Source organism: Lithobates pipiens, unplaced genomic scaffold, assembly GCF_037356315.1.
Source record: "Lithobates pipiens isolate NorthernLeopardFrog02 unplaced genomic scaffold, aLitPip1_a1.2 Scaffold_25, whole genome shotgun sequence".
Lineage (NCBI taxonomy): Eukaryota > Metazoa > Chordata > Amphibia > Anura > Ranidae > Lithobates > Lithobates pipiens.
The window spans coordinates 218,089,227-218,111,403 of record NW_027507787.1 but is presented as its reverse complement, the minus strand read 5'-3'; the positions used below and the strand labels follow the sequence as shown (position 1 = coordinate 218,111,403).

Here is a 22,177-nt window from a genome sequence, read left to right as displayed (position 1 = left end):
TTCCTCCTCCTATGGTGTGGATCGTGGCACCTTCTGATCCCCCTCCTCCTCAATAAGATTGCCTGACCTTTCAGCCAATCAGGAAACTGGTATCAGATGCACGCTTCCTGGTTGACAGAGAGGCGATTCAGTGTTAGAAAAGCGAATATTCATTTACTTTTCTAACACACCTGGGTGGGCTCCGAGCGCAATGCTCTGCCCTCCGAGTCCACCCTATTTTGAAGCCTATTAGAGCCTATGGCTCTAATCAGGTGCTTCAACCCCCTCCCCCCCCCCCACCACCGACGCTGTAGTTCATTCGCCCGGCGTCTTGAAAGGGGCTGGACACATGAATAGGGGGTGGCTGCGGCGGCCGTAGATAGATTCATGCCATGCATGAGTGTGTCCATTAACCATATAAGGCAGGGATATGAAATTAGCGGACCTCCAGCTGTTGCAAAACTACAAGTCCCATGAGGCATAGCAAGACTCTGAGAGCCACAAGCATGACACCCAGAGGCAGAGGCAGAGGTAGTTTTGCAACAGCTGGAGGTCTGCTAATTGCATATCCCTGATATAGGGGGTGGCATGGACAGAGGGGTTGGTGCCCGTTGTGCCCTTAATGGAGGGGCCGCCACTGTAGGCCTGAAAACAGGTAAACAGCAAAGCAACACAAGTTTGTTTAAATTTATTTATAATAGTGTTTTATGTAAACCTTGGGGTGCACGCCCTAATGCGATAGGCTGCACACACTTTGAGCCTATTTGCCTTTGGTAAATCAACACAAGTGTCGATTGTTAAAAGTTTCATGCTGTTTTTATTGTTGTTAATGTGAGTCAGCAGCCCTTTATAATGAGGTCAATGGTGGCAGTCTTTCATATTTTTTCCTTTCTTTTGTGAGCTTATTTGATGGGTATGAGGGTGCTGATGTATGAAAAGTGGGCTAAAGAAAACAGCCTCCAACTGCTAATCTTACAGCCCAGGTATAGAAATAAATCAGCCATTTTCCGACTGGATTCTATAAGCAATGAGAAATGTGTTCACACATCGGTCCCTCGGTGCAGTTATTAATGGTCCTGGTTCTCCATGGGTCAGGAGATTGTAGTACAGGTGTGATTTCTTAGAATGATTGACTGTTTGGCTTTTTGGCTAACACAAAATTAAATTTGCTGCAAGAACGAGCAGAGAAAATATTCCCATTAAAATTCTTTCAAAAAATGGCCCCAGCAGAAGACTGACAAGCTAATATTTTACCTTTCCTCTTTGCTTGGGCGATCACATCGGCAGCCCCTTTGCCCATGACTTTAGTGATGTAGAGGGGGCAGTTGGCTTGTTTGGCGATGGTTATGGCACGGTAAGCTGCCTCGGCCTCAACCTAGCAGAACAGAATTCACATTACGTACAGCAGCTGGAGCCATCAGGAACAGACCCCTCACTTGTGAATGAATGGAAGCAGCTCATTACCTCCTCTGGGTGGCTGAGGACATGGCCTTCAGGTCCAGTGATGCCAAGTTCTAGCAGACGTTTTTGTTCCTGTACAACATGAATTATGAAGCACAAGTAAATTGCTTGGGAGGGGAAGACGTCACCAATGTGATTGCATTGTTTATCCATTAAGCTACAGAGAAGGATTGCTGAACTGCTGTTATAACGGAAAAAAAAAAATGTTAACATTCAAAAGGGACCTTCATAAGCCTGTGCTTGAAAATGCCGCAACTCAAGTATTTATTTATTTGTATTCATTACAGGTACTTATATTGCGGCATCAATTTACGCAGCGCTTCACATTTTTAACCCTGCCCTCAAGGAGCTTACAATCTAAGGTCACTAAAGCCTCGTACACACGATCGGATTTTCCGCAGACAAAACCTCTGACTTTAGTCCGAAGGCGTGTGCCTGGATTTTGTCTTGCATACAAACGGCAAGGAACTGTTGGCAACAAACACGAACGTAGTGACATACTATGTGTTTTTTTCAGCTCTTTAATGCCACCCTTTGGGCTCCTTCTGCTAATTTCGTGTTAGTAGAAGTTTGGTGAGTTTTCATTTTGCGCTTTTCATTTTGCGGTTTTCATTTAGCGCTTTTCAGTTTGCACTTTTAATTTCACGCTTTTCATTTTGCGCTTTTCATTTTGCGCTTTTCATTTAGTGCTTTTAATTTAGCGCTTTTCATTTTGCACTTTTCATTTTGCGCTTTTAATTTCACGCTTTTCATTTTGCGCTTATCAGTTTGTTTTTTAACGGCCATTCGTCAACTAGACATGTTTGTGAAATTGGAGGAGATAACTTGTTATTTATTATTGGCCTTGGAGTTATTGCTTTGACCCAAGTCCAGGAACAGGTGGAGGAGGAGGAGTTCTTGGACCAAATAATTGGTTGCTTTATTAATCGTGACCAATTATGTCATATGCCTTTGCTGTGAGAGATCCAGGAGAATAATCCAGATGTTTTTTGGAATTATCTCCGGATGACGGACCGCTGCTCTTGGCATTGCTGACCCCCTAGATTAGGCAGCAGGACACATGCACAAGGCTTTTATTTTATTTTGTTCGTTGAATAATGATTTGATTGGGTATATTTTCTATATTTTTGGATGCATACAAAGCACTTTTTGGTTAAGTTCTATTGGCAGATGGCATGTCTAATTTTTATTTTTTTATTTTTTTAATGCACAATAAAACAAATGTGTAGAATGATACTTGGCTGTGTTTTACTTCAAATGACAGTTTGGGAGTAGCAGTTACATTGTAAAAAATACAATGTAAAATTGACAAGGGACACCAACATAGTTGTATCTTTGATCTTAAAAACTACGGGATAATGGTGTTGTGAAAATGAGCTTTCTTAGGTACCGTTAACTGACATACTCTTTGTGGATACAGAATAGTAAGCCAGCTTACTACAGCCATTCTCCGATAGGGTTCCTCCAGAGGTTGTCGGAGGCTCCTTGAGCTGTGACTGGTTGACCTCCCATTTGATGGTTCCTGCATAATTCCAGGGCCAACACCACTTGGCAGAGTCAGCAGGATTAACAGCAATCCTCTTTTCAGCAATCAGGGTGACATTCTGTCCACCATTGTAAGGGGGGCATTCTTTCAATGTAACTTGGAATGAGCTAGATGTACTCTAGAGCAATGGATTCCAAACTATTGCCCTGGGGCCAGATGTGGTCCTTTTCTTGCCTTTATCAGGCCCTTGGGACACTATTCCTCTCACTGATACAGGGCACTATTCCTTCTACACCAACAATAGAGCACTATTCCTACCACTGACCCCAACAATGGGGCACTATTCTACCCACTGACACCAATGATGGGACGCAGTTCCTCCCACGGACAACAACTGCAGGACCCTATACATCCCACTGACACCAATGATGAGGCACTATTCCTTGTTCTGGTACCAACATTGCAGCACTATTCCTCCCACTAACACCAATGATGGGCCACTATTCCTTCCCCTGATACCAACAATGGGGCACTATTCCTCCCAATGACAAAATTATGGGGCACTATTTCTTCCCCTAATACCAACAATCCCACTAATACCAATTATGAAGCATTCTTTACTCCCATTGATGCCAGAGCATTTTCTACACACATTGGCCACAGTCCAGCCCCCCTTAAAGCCTGAGGAACAGTAAACTGGTCCCTTGTTCAAAAGGTTTGGAGACCCCTGTTCTAGAGCAATATTTCTCAACCTTTTCCACACAGAGGAACCCTTTGAAGCAACTTTCAGGTCCCAGGGAACCCCTGACAATTGTTACTATACCTCATGCTAACAGTACTTCATTGTGGTGGTAAATAGAAAGAATGTTCATTATACAGTAAACAATATATTATAACCTACGCAAGAGGAAGAAATTGTTAATTGCTTAAGGAACCCCCAGCAACTTCTAGAGGACCCCGATTGAGAAAGGATTCTCTAGAGCAATGATCTCCAAACTGTGGCCCAAGGGCCAGATGCGGCCCTTTGCTTGCCCTTATCCGGCCCTTGGGACACTTTTTCTCCAGCTAACACCAATGATTGGGCACTATTCCTTTCACTGATACTAATGATGGGGCACTATTCCTTTCACTGATACTAATGATGGGGCACTATTCCTCTCACTGACTAATTATGGGGAACTATTCATTCTACTGATACCAATGATGGAGCACTATTCCTCCCACTGACATCATTAATGAGACACTATTCCTCCCACTAAAACCAATGATGGGGCATTGTTTACTCCTACTGATGCTGGGGCATGTTCTACTCCAACTGGCCACAGTCCGGCCCGCCCTGAAGTCTGAAGGACAGTAAACTGGCCCTTTGTTTGGAAACCCCTGCTCTAGAGGAACCCTTGAATTGATTTGCAGATTTCTATGAACCCCTTCATTGGAGGTCAATGGGAAAAATGTCCCTTACATTGGTGGACAGTAAGAATGAGTTAGGGTTCAGGCCAAATTTAGTTCAGCCCAAACCTGCTGGAAACTGTCATCAGACCCCCCACCCCCAGCCCAACCGGCTGCAGTCATGAAATTCTCTGCCCCACAGACACGTGTAACTCAGGGGATGGTATGCAGATAACATCATTGACCTAATATGGCCATATTTTCACAATGTCATTGAAGAAATGCCTCCATGTGCCCATAAAAGGTCAATGATGTCACCAGCAATCCCAACCCCTGTGTTACAAGGCCGCAGCTAAATGGGACAGCAGCCTGCTACTATGTGAGATCTTCCCGCGAGTTTGTGCTGAACTTTGCTCGTAATTACTGACCACTTTTGTAAGGGGCATTTTTTTCCACTGACCTCCATGAAGGGGTTTCCTGAGAATTCAATATTATTTCAAGGGTTTCAGTAGGGTTAACAAGGTTGAGAAAGGCTTCCCTAGAACAAGAAGTGTGTTACTGGCAGGATAACCAGATAAACCAAAGAAAACAAACACATGGCTACTGCCCCTGCCTATAACTGGCCTTCGCAGCAACTAAACTAAAGCGCTAAGGAGAAAAACTGCCTGGAAAAAAAGAAAAGGAATGCAGACACCACATCTAAGGACTGGTAAGCTGCAAAATATTTTTAAAAATGTTTGGTTTTGGGTTTAGCTACAGTTTAACAGCAACTATTGCTGTAGATGAGAGGGCGTGAGGATGACGGTACCTCTAGAATGATGTCCCCGTTTTCCGCATGAACCTGTGCTATGGCACCCAGCTCCCGAATAATGCTGAAGATTTCAAACATCTGCGAAAAGAAGATGGAGGTGAGAACAACAGTAGCTTAATAACATTCAAGGCTGCAATAAGGCAATCAACCACTTTTACAGAAAAGAAAACCGCTTGATTCCCCTATCAACATAGTCCGGAAACCCTACCTGGAGCACTATTGTGTTCTTCCGGTGGGGACCCTTCCCTCCGGGTAGGACACAATGATTACTGCCGACGGCTATAGCCCGCGGCATTAATAACATGTAAAAATTTGACAGGCTGGTTGAACTGAAGTCAATGGATGGATTGACTTCAGTACAACCAGCCTGCCCATAGATGGATCGAATCTCAGCCAGTCCCTGCTGAACTGGCCACAATTCAATCTATCTATGGCTGGCTTTAGTCTAAGCAATGAAAAAAAAGAATTATAAATATTTTAACAGGTAAAAGAGCTCCTACGTGAGTATTTCATAGACATGAGCGTGACGATAAAATGTGTTTCCTTTTGTTTCGTTTTTGATTTGTTAATCTAGTTATTTTGTTTCGTTAAGTTTCATTCAATTTGTATTCAGAATTTGTATTTGAAATTTTTCAAGTTTTCTTCAAATTTACCAATTTTAATTTTTATTCAAAACTTTCAAATCGATACATTTTGAATTGGCCGATTTCAAAAGTTTTGTTTTTTTTTTTGATTGGAATGTGGCAAAGTGAACAAAAAAAAATCTTCATTGATGACTCTTTTAATTACCTTTGGCTTAACTAAAACAGCATTATTTCGAAATGGTACTCTAATACCACACACAGTCTTTGATTTCAGCAATATGTATACAGTTAGAATTCGAGTGGAGTTCGATGTAAAATTTGATTCAAATTTTAGTCCGAATTTCCGAAAATTTGGGCGAATTTCGTTTCGTTATTCGGAGCATTCAGTAAAATATGTTTATATTGTAATTCAGGTATTCGGATATATCCGAATAATCAAAAATGTGTCTGAATATTAATTCGGAATGAAACGAACCGCACACGTCTAGTATTTCAATAGTGAATGTATCTGGTTGCCTGGTGTTGAGCTCTAAGCCCTTGTACACACGGTCGGACATTCCGACGGAGAATGTCCGATTGGACCGTGTTGTCGGATAATCCGACCGTGTGTGGGCTCCATCGGACTGTTTCCGTCGGAATGTCCGACCGACAAAGTTTTAGAGCTGGGCTATAAAATGTTCCGACAACATGGTCCAATGTCCTATTGTTTGTAGAGAATTCCAATCGGACAAAGTGCCACGCATGCTCAGATCAAATTCCTAGACCAAAGCTATTGGCTACTAGCCTGAACGTAGTCCCGTCATAACGAAATAACATCATCACCTTCTGAACGATCGGATTTTCCGACATGTTTGTCCGACCGTGTGTATGCAACACCAGTTTCGGACAAAATCCGTCGGACAAAATCCAAGAGATTTTGTTGTCGGAATGTCCGACCGTGTGTACAAGGGCTAAGACTTATTTCACACCTGAGGGTATCGTTTTCAGGCAGAAAGTTACGGGATTTTTGCCTCGATTTTCAGGTCAAAAGTTCAACAATGTAAAAAAGCAGAAAAACACCTGTAATCTGCCAAAAAAAGAAACTCCTGTACTTTTTTGAGTGACAAGTGTTTTACTTCAGGCGACAGAATGCTCACATGTGAACAGGGGCCATTGAAATTAATGGCATTTGTCTTGTTGGGCGTTTTTAGCTCTGAGGCTTACAGCAGAAAAACGCCCAAAAATGTCTAGGTGTGAACAGAGCCTAATACAATGGGTGCTTTGGCTACCTATAACACAAGAGGACTGAAATATGCATTCTTATGCTGATCATAGTTCAAATTGCTCTTGTTGGACGGCTTGCCTTGAGCCCAGTGGCGGCTCATCCATTAGGGGCGCCCGGGCGCCACCCCCTCTCTCCACGCCACCCCCTATTTGACTAATAGATATGGCCGCCGCTGCCACCCCTTATTCAGGCGCCAAGCGCCTGAATTACAGCGGCGGGGGTGTTTTTTTGAAGCACTTGATCAGAGGCTTCAAAATTTGTGGGCTTGTGGCACAGAGCATTGCGCCATGAGCCCACTCAGGTGTTACAACAACTAATGAATATTCACTGCTGTAACACTGATCCTCAATCCAGCCAATCAGAAGCAGGTGTGAGACCCGTTTTCTGATTGGTCGAAGAGAGAAGACTCACGATTGGCTGCCGAAAAGGAGGGAGGAAACGGAAGCCTGTGGAGAGCAGGAGAACGGGAGAGCCACCGCCACCGAGAGCCCGGGAGAAGTGCTGCATAGATGGGGTAAGTGCCCCAGACCCACCCACTGACCGAACGGGGGGGGGGGGGAGGGGTGGGTGTTAGTGTTTGCTTCCCCCCCCCCAAAGGAAATTACCACCGGTCGCCACCGCCCTTTTTGCCTTTTTTATAAAAATATCTCAAAATTTACTGAGCATGACATAGCAGGTCACTATTTAAGCTTTGAAATTACAACAGTAGCCTAATATAATGGATTTAGCTAGTCATTATTTGATCTGCATAGGTTTTATTTTACTTTACCTCAGCATCCGAACATTGGTATTTGTCTTTGTAGGCCATAAATAAAAGAAATGAATTCACACCTGAAAAATAAAAGAAAGGAAAGAGATGGAGAAACATGGTAAGTCATTTTAGATTGGCTCTGGTTCCTCTGGGTGGGAAAGGTTATATGGTTGTCAGTTGCATATGCTCCATGTCCACATTTGGCCTTGCTTCATCGTTGTAAATTACTGATGAGTCTGCCATATCGGGTATATAGGTGGAAGACTGCTGGATTTATTCAGTAAGTGCAAAGTACCAGATCCGATATCAACTGATCACAATAGGAATGTACCTGCTTTGACAGAACTTCCCATACCTCTCATTAGCGAGAACAAAAATGGAATCGTACAACTATTTCAGATTTAAACCCCCCCCCCCCCCCAAAAAAAAACTAAGATAGAAGTGTGAATTTTTTTTTTTGGGGGGGTGGCCTCTAGGAACAGTATCACTGGGTATATAATTTAAAACAACAGTTGTACCATCTTCCAAGACTTAATGGAATAGAGGTTTGGGAACCTGGTCCCCAACCAAGGCTCACCAAGGGGAAGAAAGGAAGCAAATGGACTATCTCGGTACTAAGTCGGTACTAAGTACTAAGAAGATGGTCCATTTGCTTGCTTTCTTCGCCTTGGTTGGGGACCAGGTTCCCAAACCTCTAAAATAGAAGTATGGCGGGGATCTCACCCTTGTCCTTTACTAAAGCCTCCATCTCTTCTTTCAGGCTCTCGTGCCAGTGTGTGATGTCCACATGTAATGAGTAATCACAGCAGACTTTCCCATCAGCCCACTCTCTCCATTGGTCATATGCGGCAGTCAGGCTCATTCCAGCCTCTGGAAAGACATGGTCAACTGAAAGAGAAAGCAAAGGGTCTGTGATTGAAAGAAAACTCAAAATGCAATTTTTACTGTAAATACTGCAGTTCTATGTACATAGTTTTCAAATGTACATTATACATGACACATAATGGTCAACTTGTGCAAGTGGAAGAAGTGATCAGCAAAGGGCCTCTATCTGAGAACCAATTTTTGGGTCTTTCCAGTGAATCAGAGACCAAAAGTACACACTGTTATTATTAATTAATTATATGTCTTTATATAGCTTTTAACGCTCTTTACACACATACATTACAGTGGCGGCCCGTCCATATGGGGTGCAGGGGCGCCTCTCTCCTAATCCATGCATGCCGACCCCAAGCTGATACGAGTGCCCGACAGTCATGATCCCTGTCGGGCTCCCACGATCGCCACTGACACACAGAGAACTGGGATCTCTGTGTGTAAACACACAGTTTCCGGTTCTCTGAGGGGAGAAGTGACAGATCGTCTATTCATACAGAGTATGAACAGCGATCTGTCATCTCCCTTACACAGTCCCCTCCCCCTCAGTTAGAACACATACTAGGGAACACAATTAACCCCTTGATCGCCCTCTAGTGTTAATCTCTTCCTTGCCAGTGACATTTATACAGTAATCAATGCATTTTTATAGCACTGATCGCTGTAAAAAATGTCAATGGTCCCACAAATGTGTCAAAAGTGTCCGATGTGTCTGTCCTAATGTCGTAGCCCCGATAAAAATTGCAGATCGCCGCCATTACTAGTAAAAAAAAAAAAATGAATAATAAAAATGCCATAAAACTATCTCCTATTTTGTAGATGCTATAACTTTTGTGCAAACCAATCAATATACGCTTATTGCGATTTTTTTTTACCAAAAATATGTAGAAGAATACATATCGGCCTAAACTGAGGAAAAAAATTTTTTTTTATATATTTTCGGGGATATTCATTATAGTAAAAAGTAAAGAAAGAATGTGTTTTTTTTTTCAAAATTGTCGCTTTTTTTTATAGCGCAATAAAAATCACAGAGGTGATAAAATACCACCAAAAGAAAGCTCTATTTGTGGGAAAAAAGGACGTCAATTTTGTTTGGGTGCCACGTCGCACGACCGCGCAATTGTCAGTTAAAAAGACACAGTGCCGAATCGCAAAAAGTGCTCTGGTCAGGAAAGAGGTAAAATCCTTGTAGTGCAACAGCCCCCCCGAGGCCCCGTTTTACTTACCTATGCCTGACCGTTCCTGCGCCACAGACAAGCACACCCGCTCAAGCCAGTGTCTCCGGTCATGACGGGATAGATTGGCTCGTGCTGCTGTCAATCAAATCCAATATCACGGGATCCGGGGGGCGGGGCCGAGTCCTGCTGCCTGTGTCAATGGACGCAGCAGCAGGACATGCCCGCACGAGTGCCCCGAGGCAGAGCGCTTCTCTGGCGGGGCACCCCAGAAGAGGAGGATCGGGCCACTGTACAAAACCAACTGCACAGTGGAGGTAAGTATGACATGTTTGTTTTAAAAAAAAAAAAAAAACAAGGTTTAGTTACCCTTTAAGGTAAAAAAAGCTTGAGACTTTACAACTCCTTTAAGATACTTGTAGATACACAGACATGTAACCATTATAATTCATTATCACAAGGGTTACAAAGCTCAAATAGATGTCCTAATTCAGTCATACTAAAAATGCCTACTGCACTCTAACATATGACTCTACCAATCAGAAAAGGTTACAACCCATGTAATGCTGAGCAATAAGTACAAAGAAAACCCATGCATGGCCCTTCTAGGTATCAGCACACCAACCTTACAGTTGGCATAGTTTTTATTCATTTACCTTCACCTGGTGATCCTGGCATAAACACTTCTTGTCCTGGGGTAACAACATTCACTCACTCTACTTTATGTATTAAATAACAGCATGGTTGCCCTTGTGTTCTAGGTGGTCCAAAAAAAATAAAAAATACCCGCTGTTCCTACCAGAACTTCAGTGAGTTCAAAATGTCCTGTGCTGTACTTATCTGCCCTATCACTTATCAGAATACAGAACACCTTCCCCTTCTCATCATTGCCATAACATAGGAGTTGGTTTTCGGTAGTTCACAGAAGTGAACAGAACAGAGGTGATTACTGATTTGGCAGATAGGTGCAGCACACATATAGATCACAGAAAAGTATGAGCTCACTGGATTTCAGGCAGTATCAACAGGTATTTGTTTGCACTTGCTAAACAGATATAACAAAACTATTTGAATGATTAGTTTAAGGGACCAAAAGAAAGCAAATAAGATAAGATCATCCTTTACAGTTTCTATAGACTTTAGGCAAGGGGTGTCCAACCTGCTTCCCAAGACAGCTATGAATGCGACCCAACACAAAATTGTAAACTTACTTAAAAATGTTCACTTTTTGGGGAATTTTTTGTAAAAATGCATTTACACTTAGCAAACACATGTAGCCAAAGAAAAATGTGATAGTCCCAATATCAACGGCTCAACTATCAACATGTCCCCCACACGCCAAGGTCCTAGGTGTAATCCTGGACTCTGAACTAACCTTTCGGCCCCACATCCTATTGCTATCCAAGAGTTGCCGCCTCAACCTCAGCAACATCTCCAAGATACGCCCCTTCCTAACCAATGTCACCCCAAAGCTTCTAATCCCATCCCTTCTCATCTCTCGCCTCGATTACTGCAACTCCCTCCTCATTGGGTTACCTTTAAAAAGGCTATACCCCCTTCAGTCCATAATGAATGCTGCTGGGCTCATCCACCTCACAAACCACTCAGCGTCTGCTATACCCCTCTGCCAATCCCTCCATTGGCTGCCACTCAGCCACCAAATTAAATTCAAGATACTAACTATAACTTACAAAGCCATCCACAACCTGGCCTCCAGCTACATCACTAACCTAGTCTCAAAATACCAACCTAATCATTCTCTTCGCTCCTCCCAAGACCTCCTGCTCTCTAACTCCCTTGTCACCTCATCCCATTCTTGCCTTCAGGACTTCTCCAGAGCCTCTCCCATCCTCTGGAATGCTCTAACCCAATCCGTCCGTCTTTCTCCTACTTTGTCCACTTTCAGACGATCCCTGAAAACTCATCTCTTAAGAGAAGCCTATCTGACCCCCACCTAACAACTGTATATTTACTTTCTCCATCAGCACATCCCCTACAGCTGTTACCTCTTGTATCTCTTGACCTTCCCTCTTAGATTGTAAGCTCTAAGGAGCAGGGCCCTCTGATTCCTACTGTGTTAAAGTGTATTGTATTTGTACTGTCTACCCTCAAGTTGTAAATCGCTGCGTAAACTGTTGGCGCTATATAAATCCTGTGTAATACCGTATTTATCGGCGTATAACACGCACCCTAAGTTTAGGAGGGTATTTTAGATAAAACTTTTTTTTTAAGAAAAAAACTTTTAGGAGGGAAGTTTAAGGAAAAAAACTTACATTTAAATGCCAATCAATGCAGCCTTGTCAGTGTCATTTGCAGCCTTGCATTGTAGCCTTGTCAGTCATTTGCAGCCTTGCATGTCATTTTCAGCCTTGCATTGCAACCTTACATGTCATTAGCAGCCTTCCATTGCAGCCTTCCCGGTCATTTGCAGCCTTCCATTGCAGCCTTCCCAGTCATTTGCAGCCTCCCATTGCAGCCTTCCCAGTCATTTGCAGCCTTCCATTGCAGCCTTCCCAGTCATTTGCAGCCTTCCATTGCAGCCTTGTCAGTCATTTGCAGCCTTGTCAGTCATTTGCAGCCTTGTAAGTTTCTTTTGCAGGCTTTCCATTTAAAAATGGCGCCGCTGAGATACAGAGCGGATGTCCTGTGTATCTCGGCGGCGCTCGGTAGCTCTCGGCCGTTCTCTGCTATTTTCGGCCATTCTCGGCTATTTTCGGCCGCACTCGGCCATTCCCGAGAGCGGCCGAAAATAGCCGAGAGCGGCCAGAAATAGCCGAAAAGCTGCCCGAGACCGGCAGAAAAGGCAGAAGAGCTCGCAATCGGCGGGTGATCGGCGTATAACACGCACCTACGATTTTCCCCTGATTTTAAGGGGAAAAAAGTGCGTGTTATACGCCGATAAATACGGTAATAATAATAGTGTCGCTTTACTTGACTTTTATACGTTTTATCTTCCCAAAGAAAAATCTCTCATTCTTCACAATCACACCTTATTCATGTCATCAGTTTTCGGCAGCACCTATATTTGTGAGCAACTATTTTCAAGAATGAAGCACATGAAGGGCAAAATTAGAACCAAAATATCTGATGAGCACCTTGAGAATTCATTGAGAATTGCTACTACATCCATTGAACCAGATATTGATGCGTTCGTTTATTGAAAACAATGTCCAATATTGCAATAGTTTTAGTTGCCCTCTTTTACTTTTGAATGAAGTTTTGATACTAGGTAGATAGGTACATTATCTATATAAGTGATTGTTAACGTTCGATCTGCCTGACTTTTTCTGTTCATCAGCTATCCTTGTTAGTGTATTTTATGTGCAGCCCAAGACAATCCCTCTTCTTCCATGTGGTCCAGGAAGGTCAAAAGGTTGGACAGCCCTACTTTAGCATAAAAGTCCCACATTGGTTTACTCACTAATCATTGTAGTGCCTCCAGCTAATGCGGCTTTAGTTCCCTGGAAGAAGTCATCTGCGCCTATCATTCCCATCACGGGCATCTGTAGTCTCGTGTGGACATCTATTCCTCCAGGTATGACCAGCAAGCCATGGGCATCAACGGTCTTAACACCACCAGGAACAATCAGGTTTTCCCCAATTTGTCTAGAACAGTACAATGAAGGAGATAAGACAATGTTTTTAGTTTTTGTAAGACCAACACATCATACCATGCACTGCAAGGCCAATATTATTCAGATAGCATTTCATAGGGCAAATAATGCCACCAGTTTAACCCCAAATAAAGATTTAAATAATCTATGGAAAATGTGATTCCGGAGGGCTCTCCCTTATGAGCAAGGAGCTCAGCCTTCAATGGATGGAGGCTGTAATATTCAACCTGCACAGGGCTCAGCTGTTGATTTTCCGCAAAAGGCAAGCAAACAAGCAAAATGACAGGAATAAAGAGATGCAGTCAAGGTATCTGTGCAGGGTAAAGTCACAGTGAATCCACAAACACCCGCCCCCCCAACTCACTTACTTATACTCACCTGGCCAGCGCTCCCTAATAACATCTTCCTCCATTGCAGCTAGCGACAATATCTGTTACTACCAAGTATGGGTATTCAGTTTTCTGAATAAATGCAAAGCATCCTCTGATTGAATGTGGTGGAGAGGTGGGGGATGGTAACATTGCGCTCTCCACTGCATTCAGAGAACACTTTGCATTATATTCAGAAAATGCAAAGCATTCTCTGAATGGTGCCCATGCCAAGCGGCAGTCCTGTGTTCACAATGCATCAGGCCATCTGTCCAACATAGGACCTGGAAGCTAATGAAGATCATTAGAGTAGCGTTGTCTACTTCAGCGACTTCCAGATTTCAGGGGCATAAGCCAGGTATGGTATATACATAGTTACACTGGTTTAACCTGAACCATTGTAACTATGTATAAAATATCCATATCTAAAATTCTTTAACTACTTCCCACCCAGCCAATGTATATATATATGGCAGGGTGGGAGCCTCCTCCTTCTGACTGGACGTTCAGGAACATCCTTTAGAAGGAGGGGGATCACGCGCGCGCGTGCCCGCGCAGCGGCGCGATCCCGATGTGCTTGTGTCACCCGAAAACCGCGCATCTCGGATAGGCAGGAGGGCTCTGTGATTGGCCCTTCTGATCACATGACGGCCGTGTCCAATCACAGCTGTCATGTGATGTAAACAAACAGCTGGTTGCTAGGCAATCGGCTCTCCTCTCCTCACACGTAAGTCGTTGCTGAGGAGAGGAGAGCAGATCGCTGCAGCCGGCTGGTGATCAGTGAGTATGAGCTGCTTTTACAGCTTTTTATTCACTGATCACCAGTCTAGTATAAAACACACATGTCCCCAAAACACACATGTCCCCACACATGTCCCCAAATAATAAAAAGACATTGGGCGGCACAGTGGTGTAGTGGGTAGCCCTCTCACCTAGCAGTAAGAAGGGTCGCTGGTTCAGATCCCAACTATGACACTACCTGCCTGGAGTTTGCATGTTCTCCCTGTGCCTGCGTGGGTTTCCTCTGGGTACTCCGGTTTCCTCCCACACTCCAAAGACATGCAGGTAGGTTAAATGGCTTATGTCAAAAATTGGCCCTTGTATATAAATGGGGACCTTGGATCGTGGGCTCCTTGAGGGTGGGGACCAATGTGAGTGTCCAATGTACAGGGATAGGGACAATTGTAGACACTCAGGTTGAACTGGATGGACTGGTGTCTTTATTCAACCTTACTAACTATGTAACTATGTCCCCAAATAATAAAAAAACATGTCCCCCACATATGTCCCACTAAAATCACATGTCCCAATGATTATCTGCACACATAGGTACATGATCACCTGCACACATCTGTACATGATCATTTGCGTACATATGTCCGTGATCACACAAACCAATTATTATACACTTAACGGATTTTATTTTTACCAAAAACATGTAGCAGAATAAATTTTGTCTTAAATTTACGACAAAATTCGATTTTATTGGATTTCTTTTAAAATAGAAAGAAGAAAATATTTTTTTTTTTATTATTTATTATATTATAAACTTTATCATACCCGGGATGTCTGCTAGACTCTGGTTTGGACAGACTTAAGTGAGTTATTCCTAAGAATTGCAGGCCTACAATATAAAAAGCCAAATTTCCATGCAAAATAATTGTACAGCTTTCAGCACCTAAAATCAGAACTAATAATACCGCCAGGGAGGTTAAGCACCGTTGTTCAATTTAACATGTAATTTTTTCTTCTTGCTGCAGTGTTCTGTATATGACTATTAATACCACAAGTACACCTTCATCGGTACACATCTCACAAAATGTATTGTTTACTAGAATCATACAATAAATTGTAATTTATTGCCTCTCACTTACTTTATTAAGCCATCTTCAATGTATATGTCTGCACAGAATGACTGATCATCGTTCACAATTTTTCCTCCTTTGATAAGAAGTCTGTCACTCTGGAATAGAAAAGATTAGATATATGGGAGTCTACCGCACAATGTCAAGTGTAAGCCATGAACTGGTGATGGAGGACAAGTGGCGAGGTGAATGCTGAATAGTATCAAACAAAACGTTGGACTTAATCCAATTTGGTAATTGCATCTAATAAATAAAAAACGCTCTGCTGTGAAATTTGCTGACGGAACTAAAGCAGCAAGGAAAATAAAGTGTAACCCTTTATTAGCTATCCTAAATGTTTATGACCCATGTTGACGCTTCTATGATTCTAGAAGGCTAAAGTAGGAGAACATTTTGTTTAGTGAGGCATTTACTGTGGCCACATTTCCAATATTTGAGAATCTCTTGCTGTAACCTTTGCAGAGGTTAAATATATAAACATTTAGAGATGTTCTACCATGTTGGACAGTCTTTGCAGCCAACTGTGAAGGTCTCTTCTTCTCAGAACAAGAACTTTCACCAACAGTGTCCCACAACAGGCAAACTGGTGCAAAAGACTGTGCTAGATCTCCATGGTGCGTAATTCAAGGAGGGACAGGCAAGTCTCAAACTGCCCTTTGTTCTTGTTGACAGGTCTGTCCTTGTATGGTCACCCTTGGTGGGGTTCGATAATGACTAGACAGAATGGGGTTGATTTACTAGAACTGGAGCATCCAGAATCGGGTACAGCTGTGCATGGTAGCCAATCACCTTCTAACAATAAAACCTGGAAGCTGATTGGTTTCTATGCAGAGCTGCACCAGATTTTGCACGATCAAGTTTTAGTAAATTTCCCCCAATATGCTAGTCTTAGCCCTTGTACACACGGTCGGAGATTCTGACAACCAAATCCGTCGGAGTAATTCAGACGGATTAATTCCGGAAGAGGTCCGGAAGTGATGTTGCATACACACGGTCGGACTAAATTGTCGGAAAATCCGATTGTACATAACGTGATGACGTTATTTCGTTACGACGGGACTACGTTCAGGCTAGTAGCCAATAGCTTTGGTCTAGGAATTTGATCTGAGCATGTGTGGCACTTTGTGTAGGCTACACATGATCGGAGTATGTCCAAAAGGAGCATTTTGTTGGAAAATTTTACCGGCAAGTTGGAAAACTTGGTCCGTCGGATATTCCAACGGAAACAGTCCAATGCAGACCACACACAGTCGGAATATCCGACAAAACGGTCCGATAGGACACATTCCATCGGAATCTCCGACCGTGTGTACAAGGGCTTAGATAAAAAGAAGGGAGAGCCCAGTTTTTTGGAGAAATGTGATGTCTAAAATATGGTTCATGGACCTTTAGGTCACTTTCACCCTAAAGGCAGTTTTCAGGCATCTTAGCGCTAAAAATATGGACTGTAAAGCGCCTGAAAACCACCTCCCATGCCACCCTAGTGTGAAAGCCTGAGTGCTTTCACACTGGGGCGTGGCGCTTGCGGGATGGGAAAAAAGTCCTGCAAGCAGCATCTTTGGGGTGGTTTGGGAGCGTTGTATACAGCGCTTCTAAACCGCCCCCCTGCCTATTGGAATGAATGGGCGGTAGTGACGGTAAACTATCGTCGCTTTACCGCAAACGCCCAGCGCTTTTAGTGTGAAAGTGGCCTTACTAAAAATTAGGAACATGTACATCAAGTCAATGTGTTTCGGGGGAAAAGACTCTCCCTTCTTCAGGGCTGTTGCTGTGTACTATTTGGTGGGTACAATTCCCATGAATGAGAAAGAAACTTTGATCCAACATTACTATTTGTGGTAATTTTTCCAACCAAATAGCACACAGCAACAGCCCTGAAGAAGGAGTTGGGTTGATGTACATGTTGCAAATTTTTTATAACGGTCCATGAACCATATTTTAGAAGGTCACACAGAAAAGGCAGCAGCCCAATCCCCGAGAGGGCATATCATCCAACACTGGGCACTATCCACCGGAAGGCATTTCTTCCTTTTTGCCCAAACGAATACCCACTCAGGAACAGTGACTGATCTAGTCAGTCAAGCATGGTCTTCAACACAGGCTAGATACTCAGATACTCCCCAATATGTTAGTGGACTTCTCATAATCACACATACAGACAGGTCTGATTGTGAGGTTATTTCAAAAGAATCAGTAATTTGGGTATAGAAATATCTGCTCGGTAAGGTCTATGACAGCCTATGCCAGCCTTTCTAAAACAGAGGAACCCTATGATATAACTTTTAGGCTTTAGTGAAGTCTTTACTGTTCATGGGGAATTAATATGAACAGTAATTTGTAAGTATAAAGAAAATAAAAAAAATAGGAATGCGATATACTTATGCCGTGTACACACAACCGGACTTTCCAGCAGGCTAGGTCCAACGGTCTTCCCGACTGACTTTTGGCGGAGTTCCGACAGACTTTCTGAAAGAACAGACTTGGCCACAGATGAACGGACTAAGTCCGTTCGAAAGTCCGTTCATTTCGAACGTGATGACGTAAACGGGACTAAACAAGGAAGTTCAATAGCCAGTAGCCAATAGCTGCCCTTGCGTCATATTTGGTCTGTCGGACTAGCACACAGACGAACGGTTTTCCCAATTTTTCGGATAGATTTGAAACATGTTCTATTTCTAAGTCCGTCTGATTTTTTTTCTTCAAAAAATGATCGGACTAGCCCACACACGATCGGATTGTCCAACGGACTGATTCCGACGGACCTAGTCTGTCGAAAAGTCCGGTTCGTGTGTACGCGGCATTAGAGTGGTTGACACCAAGGGCTGCTCTATATGACAAAAACATTTAGTAATAATAATGAAATGAAAGAAATAATGCTAATGGGAAGAAGTTAAGTCTGTAAAAATGTTAGTCCTCCCTCACATTGGTGATCAGCTGAAAAATGCTTCCCATACATTGTTAGTTATTGAAGTGCCCATTTACACTAGCAGTCCCTTTACACTGTTGATCAGTGAGGGTTCCGCTACATTGGTGGTCGGAAAAGAAGCTTCCCCTTAGATTGGTGGTCTGTGGTGGAAAGACCAGCTTATGTTGGTGGTGGCCAGTGGGAAGAATGACTCCTTACAGATGGCTAAAAAACTAATTGGTAACATAAATTGCTAATAAACCAATCACATGGCAGCAATTCAATGCATTTAGGCATCTAGACATGGTGAAAAGGACTTGCGGAAGTTCAAGCCAAGCATCAAATAGGGGAAGAAAGGGCATTTAAAGTGGTTGTAAACCTCCATGGAGAACTTGTACCTATAGATAGGCCTAGAATAAGGCTTATCTGTAGTTACTGGAAATATTTATTACATCATCGGCGCATGCCGTTTCTTCCCGAGTGAGTGCCGTGACTGCCGGCTCCCGCACGCATTCACGGGAGTGACGTCACGTGGCTTCCCGGTCAGTCACCAAGCCGAAGCCCGTGGCCCCGGAAGGAAGAGAATGTATTACAGGCATACACCACTTTTAAGTACACAACGGGGTTTATTTACTAAAGCTGGAAAGTGCAAAATCAGGCTCCGTTCTGCATAGAAACCAAGGAGCTTCCAGGTTTTATTACCAAAGCTTAATTGAACAAGCTGGTATTAGAAACTCATTGGTTTCTATGCAGAAGTGAGCCTGATTTTGCACTTTCCAGCTTTAGTAAATAAACCCCATTGTGTACTTAAAGGGGAGAGCCAGCCAGGGAAAAAAAAAAGTCAGCAGCTACAAACACTGTAGCTGCTGACTTTTAATAAGCACACTTACCTGTCCTGGGTGCCCACGATGTCGGCCATCCCCCGGCTCTCGGATCCCGCCGCCATTCCAACGAAGGGAAACAGGCAGTGGAGCCTTGCGGTTTCACTGTCCATTTCCTACTGCGCATGCGCGAGTCGCGCATCATTTTCTGAATGGGGTGCGCTGTGTTATGGGACACACACAGTTCCCAGAACACACCACGCCCCATTCACTAGAAGACGATGCGAGGGGGAGAAGACTGAAGATCACAGTGGAATAGGAAGCGGCAGATTAGGACAATCTGCCTAGCAACAGGCATTTCTGGTAAGTTAAAAAATTATTTATTTTTTTCCTCCAATTTTTTAGGATTATTTTTAGGCAATTTTTTTTTTTTTTTTTGTGGCCCTCCACTTTAAGAGTGGGGTATGCCTGTAAGGTGAAAAATCTCAAGGGGTTTACAAATCCTTTAAAGTTCATGTACGTGTAAAGGCAGGCATCCCACTTTTGGTAATATAGTGTATGTAACTTGGGGACTGCCTATATATGGGTAGACACATGTAAAGAAGACATCTATTTAGATTGACTACCTCTGAGTCTGTCTAAGTTAGAAAAAGGAAAAGGTTTACATCCTTTTCCATTCATTTTTTTGGACCTAAAGTAGATGGATTGGAGGTAAAAGAATGTAACTAGATGGACATGTGTTTACATCTGCATGCCCATATATCCAACATTTTTTGAAATATTAATTTTACTAGATAATTTTCAAAGTTACATACAAAAAAAAACATAATCTGGATTACCTAGTTCCCATATGTCAAGACATTAATAGAGCTTGAGCAAGACAATCCTTTCAGATGAATATAAATATCTTACCACCTATTCAAGAAAAGCATCTGTACTTAGGTAGCTATTACTTCACTTGGGCAAGAATCTGCCTAAAAGCACAACAAACCAAAGACTAAAAAGAAAAAGAGTAAGAAACAACAAAAGAAGAAAACGAGAGATAAAAAAAAAAGGCGAAACATGTCGGGATATCATACGAATATCTAATCTTTGTTCAACTGGAACCCTTCTCACATGACCACCATAATGGAGATGTCCAATAAAACTCAACGACTTGTTATATTTGGTTTTAAATCATGTTTATAATAAATCTATATATTTTTTATATATGTATAATTTCCATTATTATCTATAAGCACCGTGATAATCCCCCTCCAACTCTTTTTGCACATCTGACTTCTTGGGATGAGATGCTTGATACCAGGTGTCTACCCAAGTTGGATATAACTATACAAACGATACTTGTACCTACAGGTAAACCTATAATAAGGCTTACCCGTAGATACTGTAAATATCTCCTAAACCCACACGGTTTAGGATATATTTACAATATACGCTTGCCCTGACATCATCAGCGCATGCGCACTAAACAGGCCACTTGTGCCATCTATTCAGCAGCCGTGCCGTGACCGGCGGCTCGTGGGCAGGAGTGACATTGTGGCTCTGGCCAATCACAGCACCGGAGCCCACGAAGCCGGAAATAACTCCAGGAGCCATGTCGCCGGCCAAAGTGGTGTGCGGTGCCGCTACAAACAGCTTCGATCTAAGGTAAGTATTTCATAATGAGCTAGTAAGCGATGGATACTAGCTCATTATGCCTTTGTCTTACAGGGTTTGTTTTTTCTTGTTTTTTTTCTGGTTTACAACCACTTTAAGGAGAAGATCTGTTCATGGATTCCCTGCTGATCCTAATGGAGGCTAACAGTTTGAATGGACCATAAGTCATAAGAAGACTCTGTACAGTTTTGGAGCAGAAATTGAATTTCACATTCTCCAGCAACTTTGGGGAAATCAAATGTAGATCTACCATTAAAGCTACAAAATAAAAAATGTAGAATCATTGATTTTTCTGTTACATATATTACAGCTTCACATATAATGAAAATAAATCTCAATTCTACACAGCTGAAGGTACAAACAAGGGAAATGATGAAGGATCGCAAGAGGCAGTGAACATTTGTTTTTCAGTATAGAAATGAGGAATTGTGGGAAGTCGGATGCCCACAATTCCAGGAGGTGATGGGAAAATACATTTGCAGATAATGCCATTCATGACGCTTTGGGCTATGAATAACTCACTGCCGGTAATGGTAAGACTCAATCAATAGAAGCTTTCCCTAGAAGGTTCTATGGAAGCAGGATACACCAGGCCATAACAGGAGCTGCATAAATATATTCATTAAAGGTTTGTTCCCACCAGATACTTTGTCAGGCATTTTGCTACATTTTCCAACACAGACACAATGCATGAATATGAGAAAACCCATTGTTTTCAGCAGAGCTTGTTCCCACCTTATGCCGCGTATGCACGATCGGAATTCTCGTCGGAAAAAGCTCTGATGGTTTTCCCGACGGAATTCCGAAGGAATTCGGCTCAAGCTGTCTTGCCTACACACGGTCACACCAAATAACGCGGTGACATGCAACATGTACGACGGGACTAGAAAAAGGAAGTTCAATATCCAGTAGCCAATAGTTTCTGTCTCGTAGTTCAATCTGAGCATGCGTGATTTTTTGTGTGTCGGAATTGCATACACACAATCGAAATTTCCGATAGAAAGTTTTTCCGTTGGAACATGCTATCAATTTTTGGCTGGCGGAAATTCGGACAGCTAAATTCCGATGGAGCATACACACGGTCGCATTTTCCGATGAAAAGCTCTCATCAGTCTTTTTCTGGCTGGAATTCCGATCGTGTGTACGCAGCATTAGAGTAATGCCCTGTA

General features: G+C 42.8%; 1 protein-coding gene across 2 annotated transcripts in view; it reads right to left on the bottom strand.

The window, feature by feature from the left end:
* The window catches only part of DPYSL4 (dihydropyrimidinase like 4), a 109,715-nt gene that overhangs the window by 68,555 nt on the left and 18,983 nt on the right, over window positions 1-22,177 (bottom strand). For both annotated transcript variants that reach the window (XM_077455555.1, XM_077455554.1), the window contains 7 exons: window positions 15,633-15,721; window positions 13,198-13,382; window positions 8,449-8,613; window positions 7,744-7,805; window positions 5,124-5,204; window positions 1,444-1,512; window positions 1,234-1,354 (listed from right to left, as the gene is read on the bottom strand). In XM_077455555.1, coding sequence (XP_077311681.1) covers window positions 1,234-1,354; window positions 1,444-1,512; window positions 5,124-5,204; window positions 7,744-7,805; window positions 8,449-8,613; window positions 13,198-13,382; window positions 15,633-15,721 — 772 coding nt within the window. The remainder of the gene's footprint in view (window positions 1-1,233; window positions 1,355-1,443; window positions 1,513-5,123; window positions 5,205-7,743; window positions 7,806-8,448; window positions 8,614-13,197; window positions 13,383-15,632; window positions 15,722-22,177) is intronic.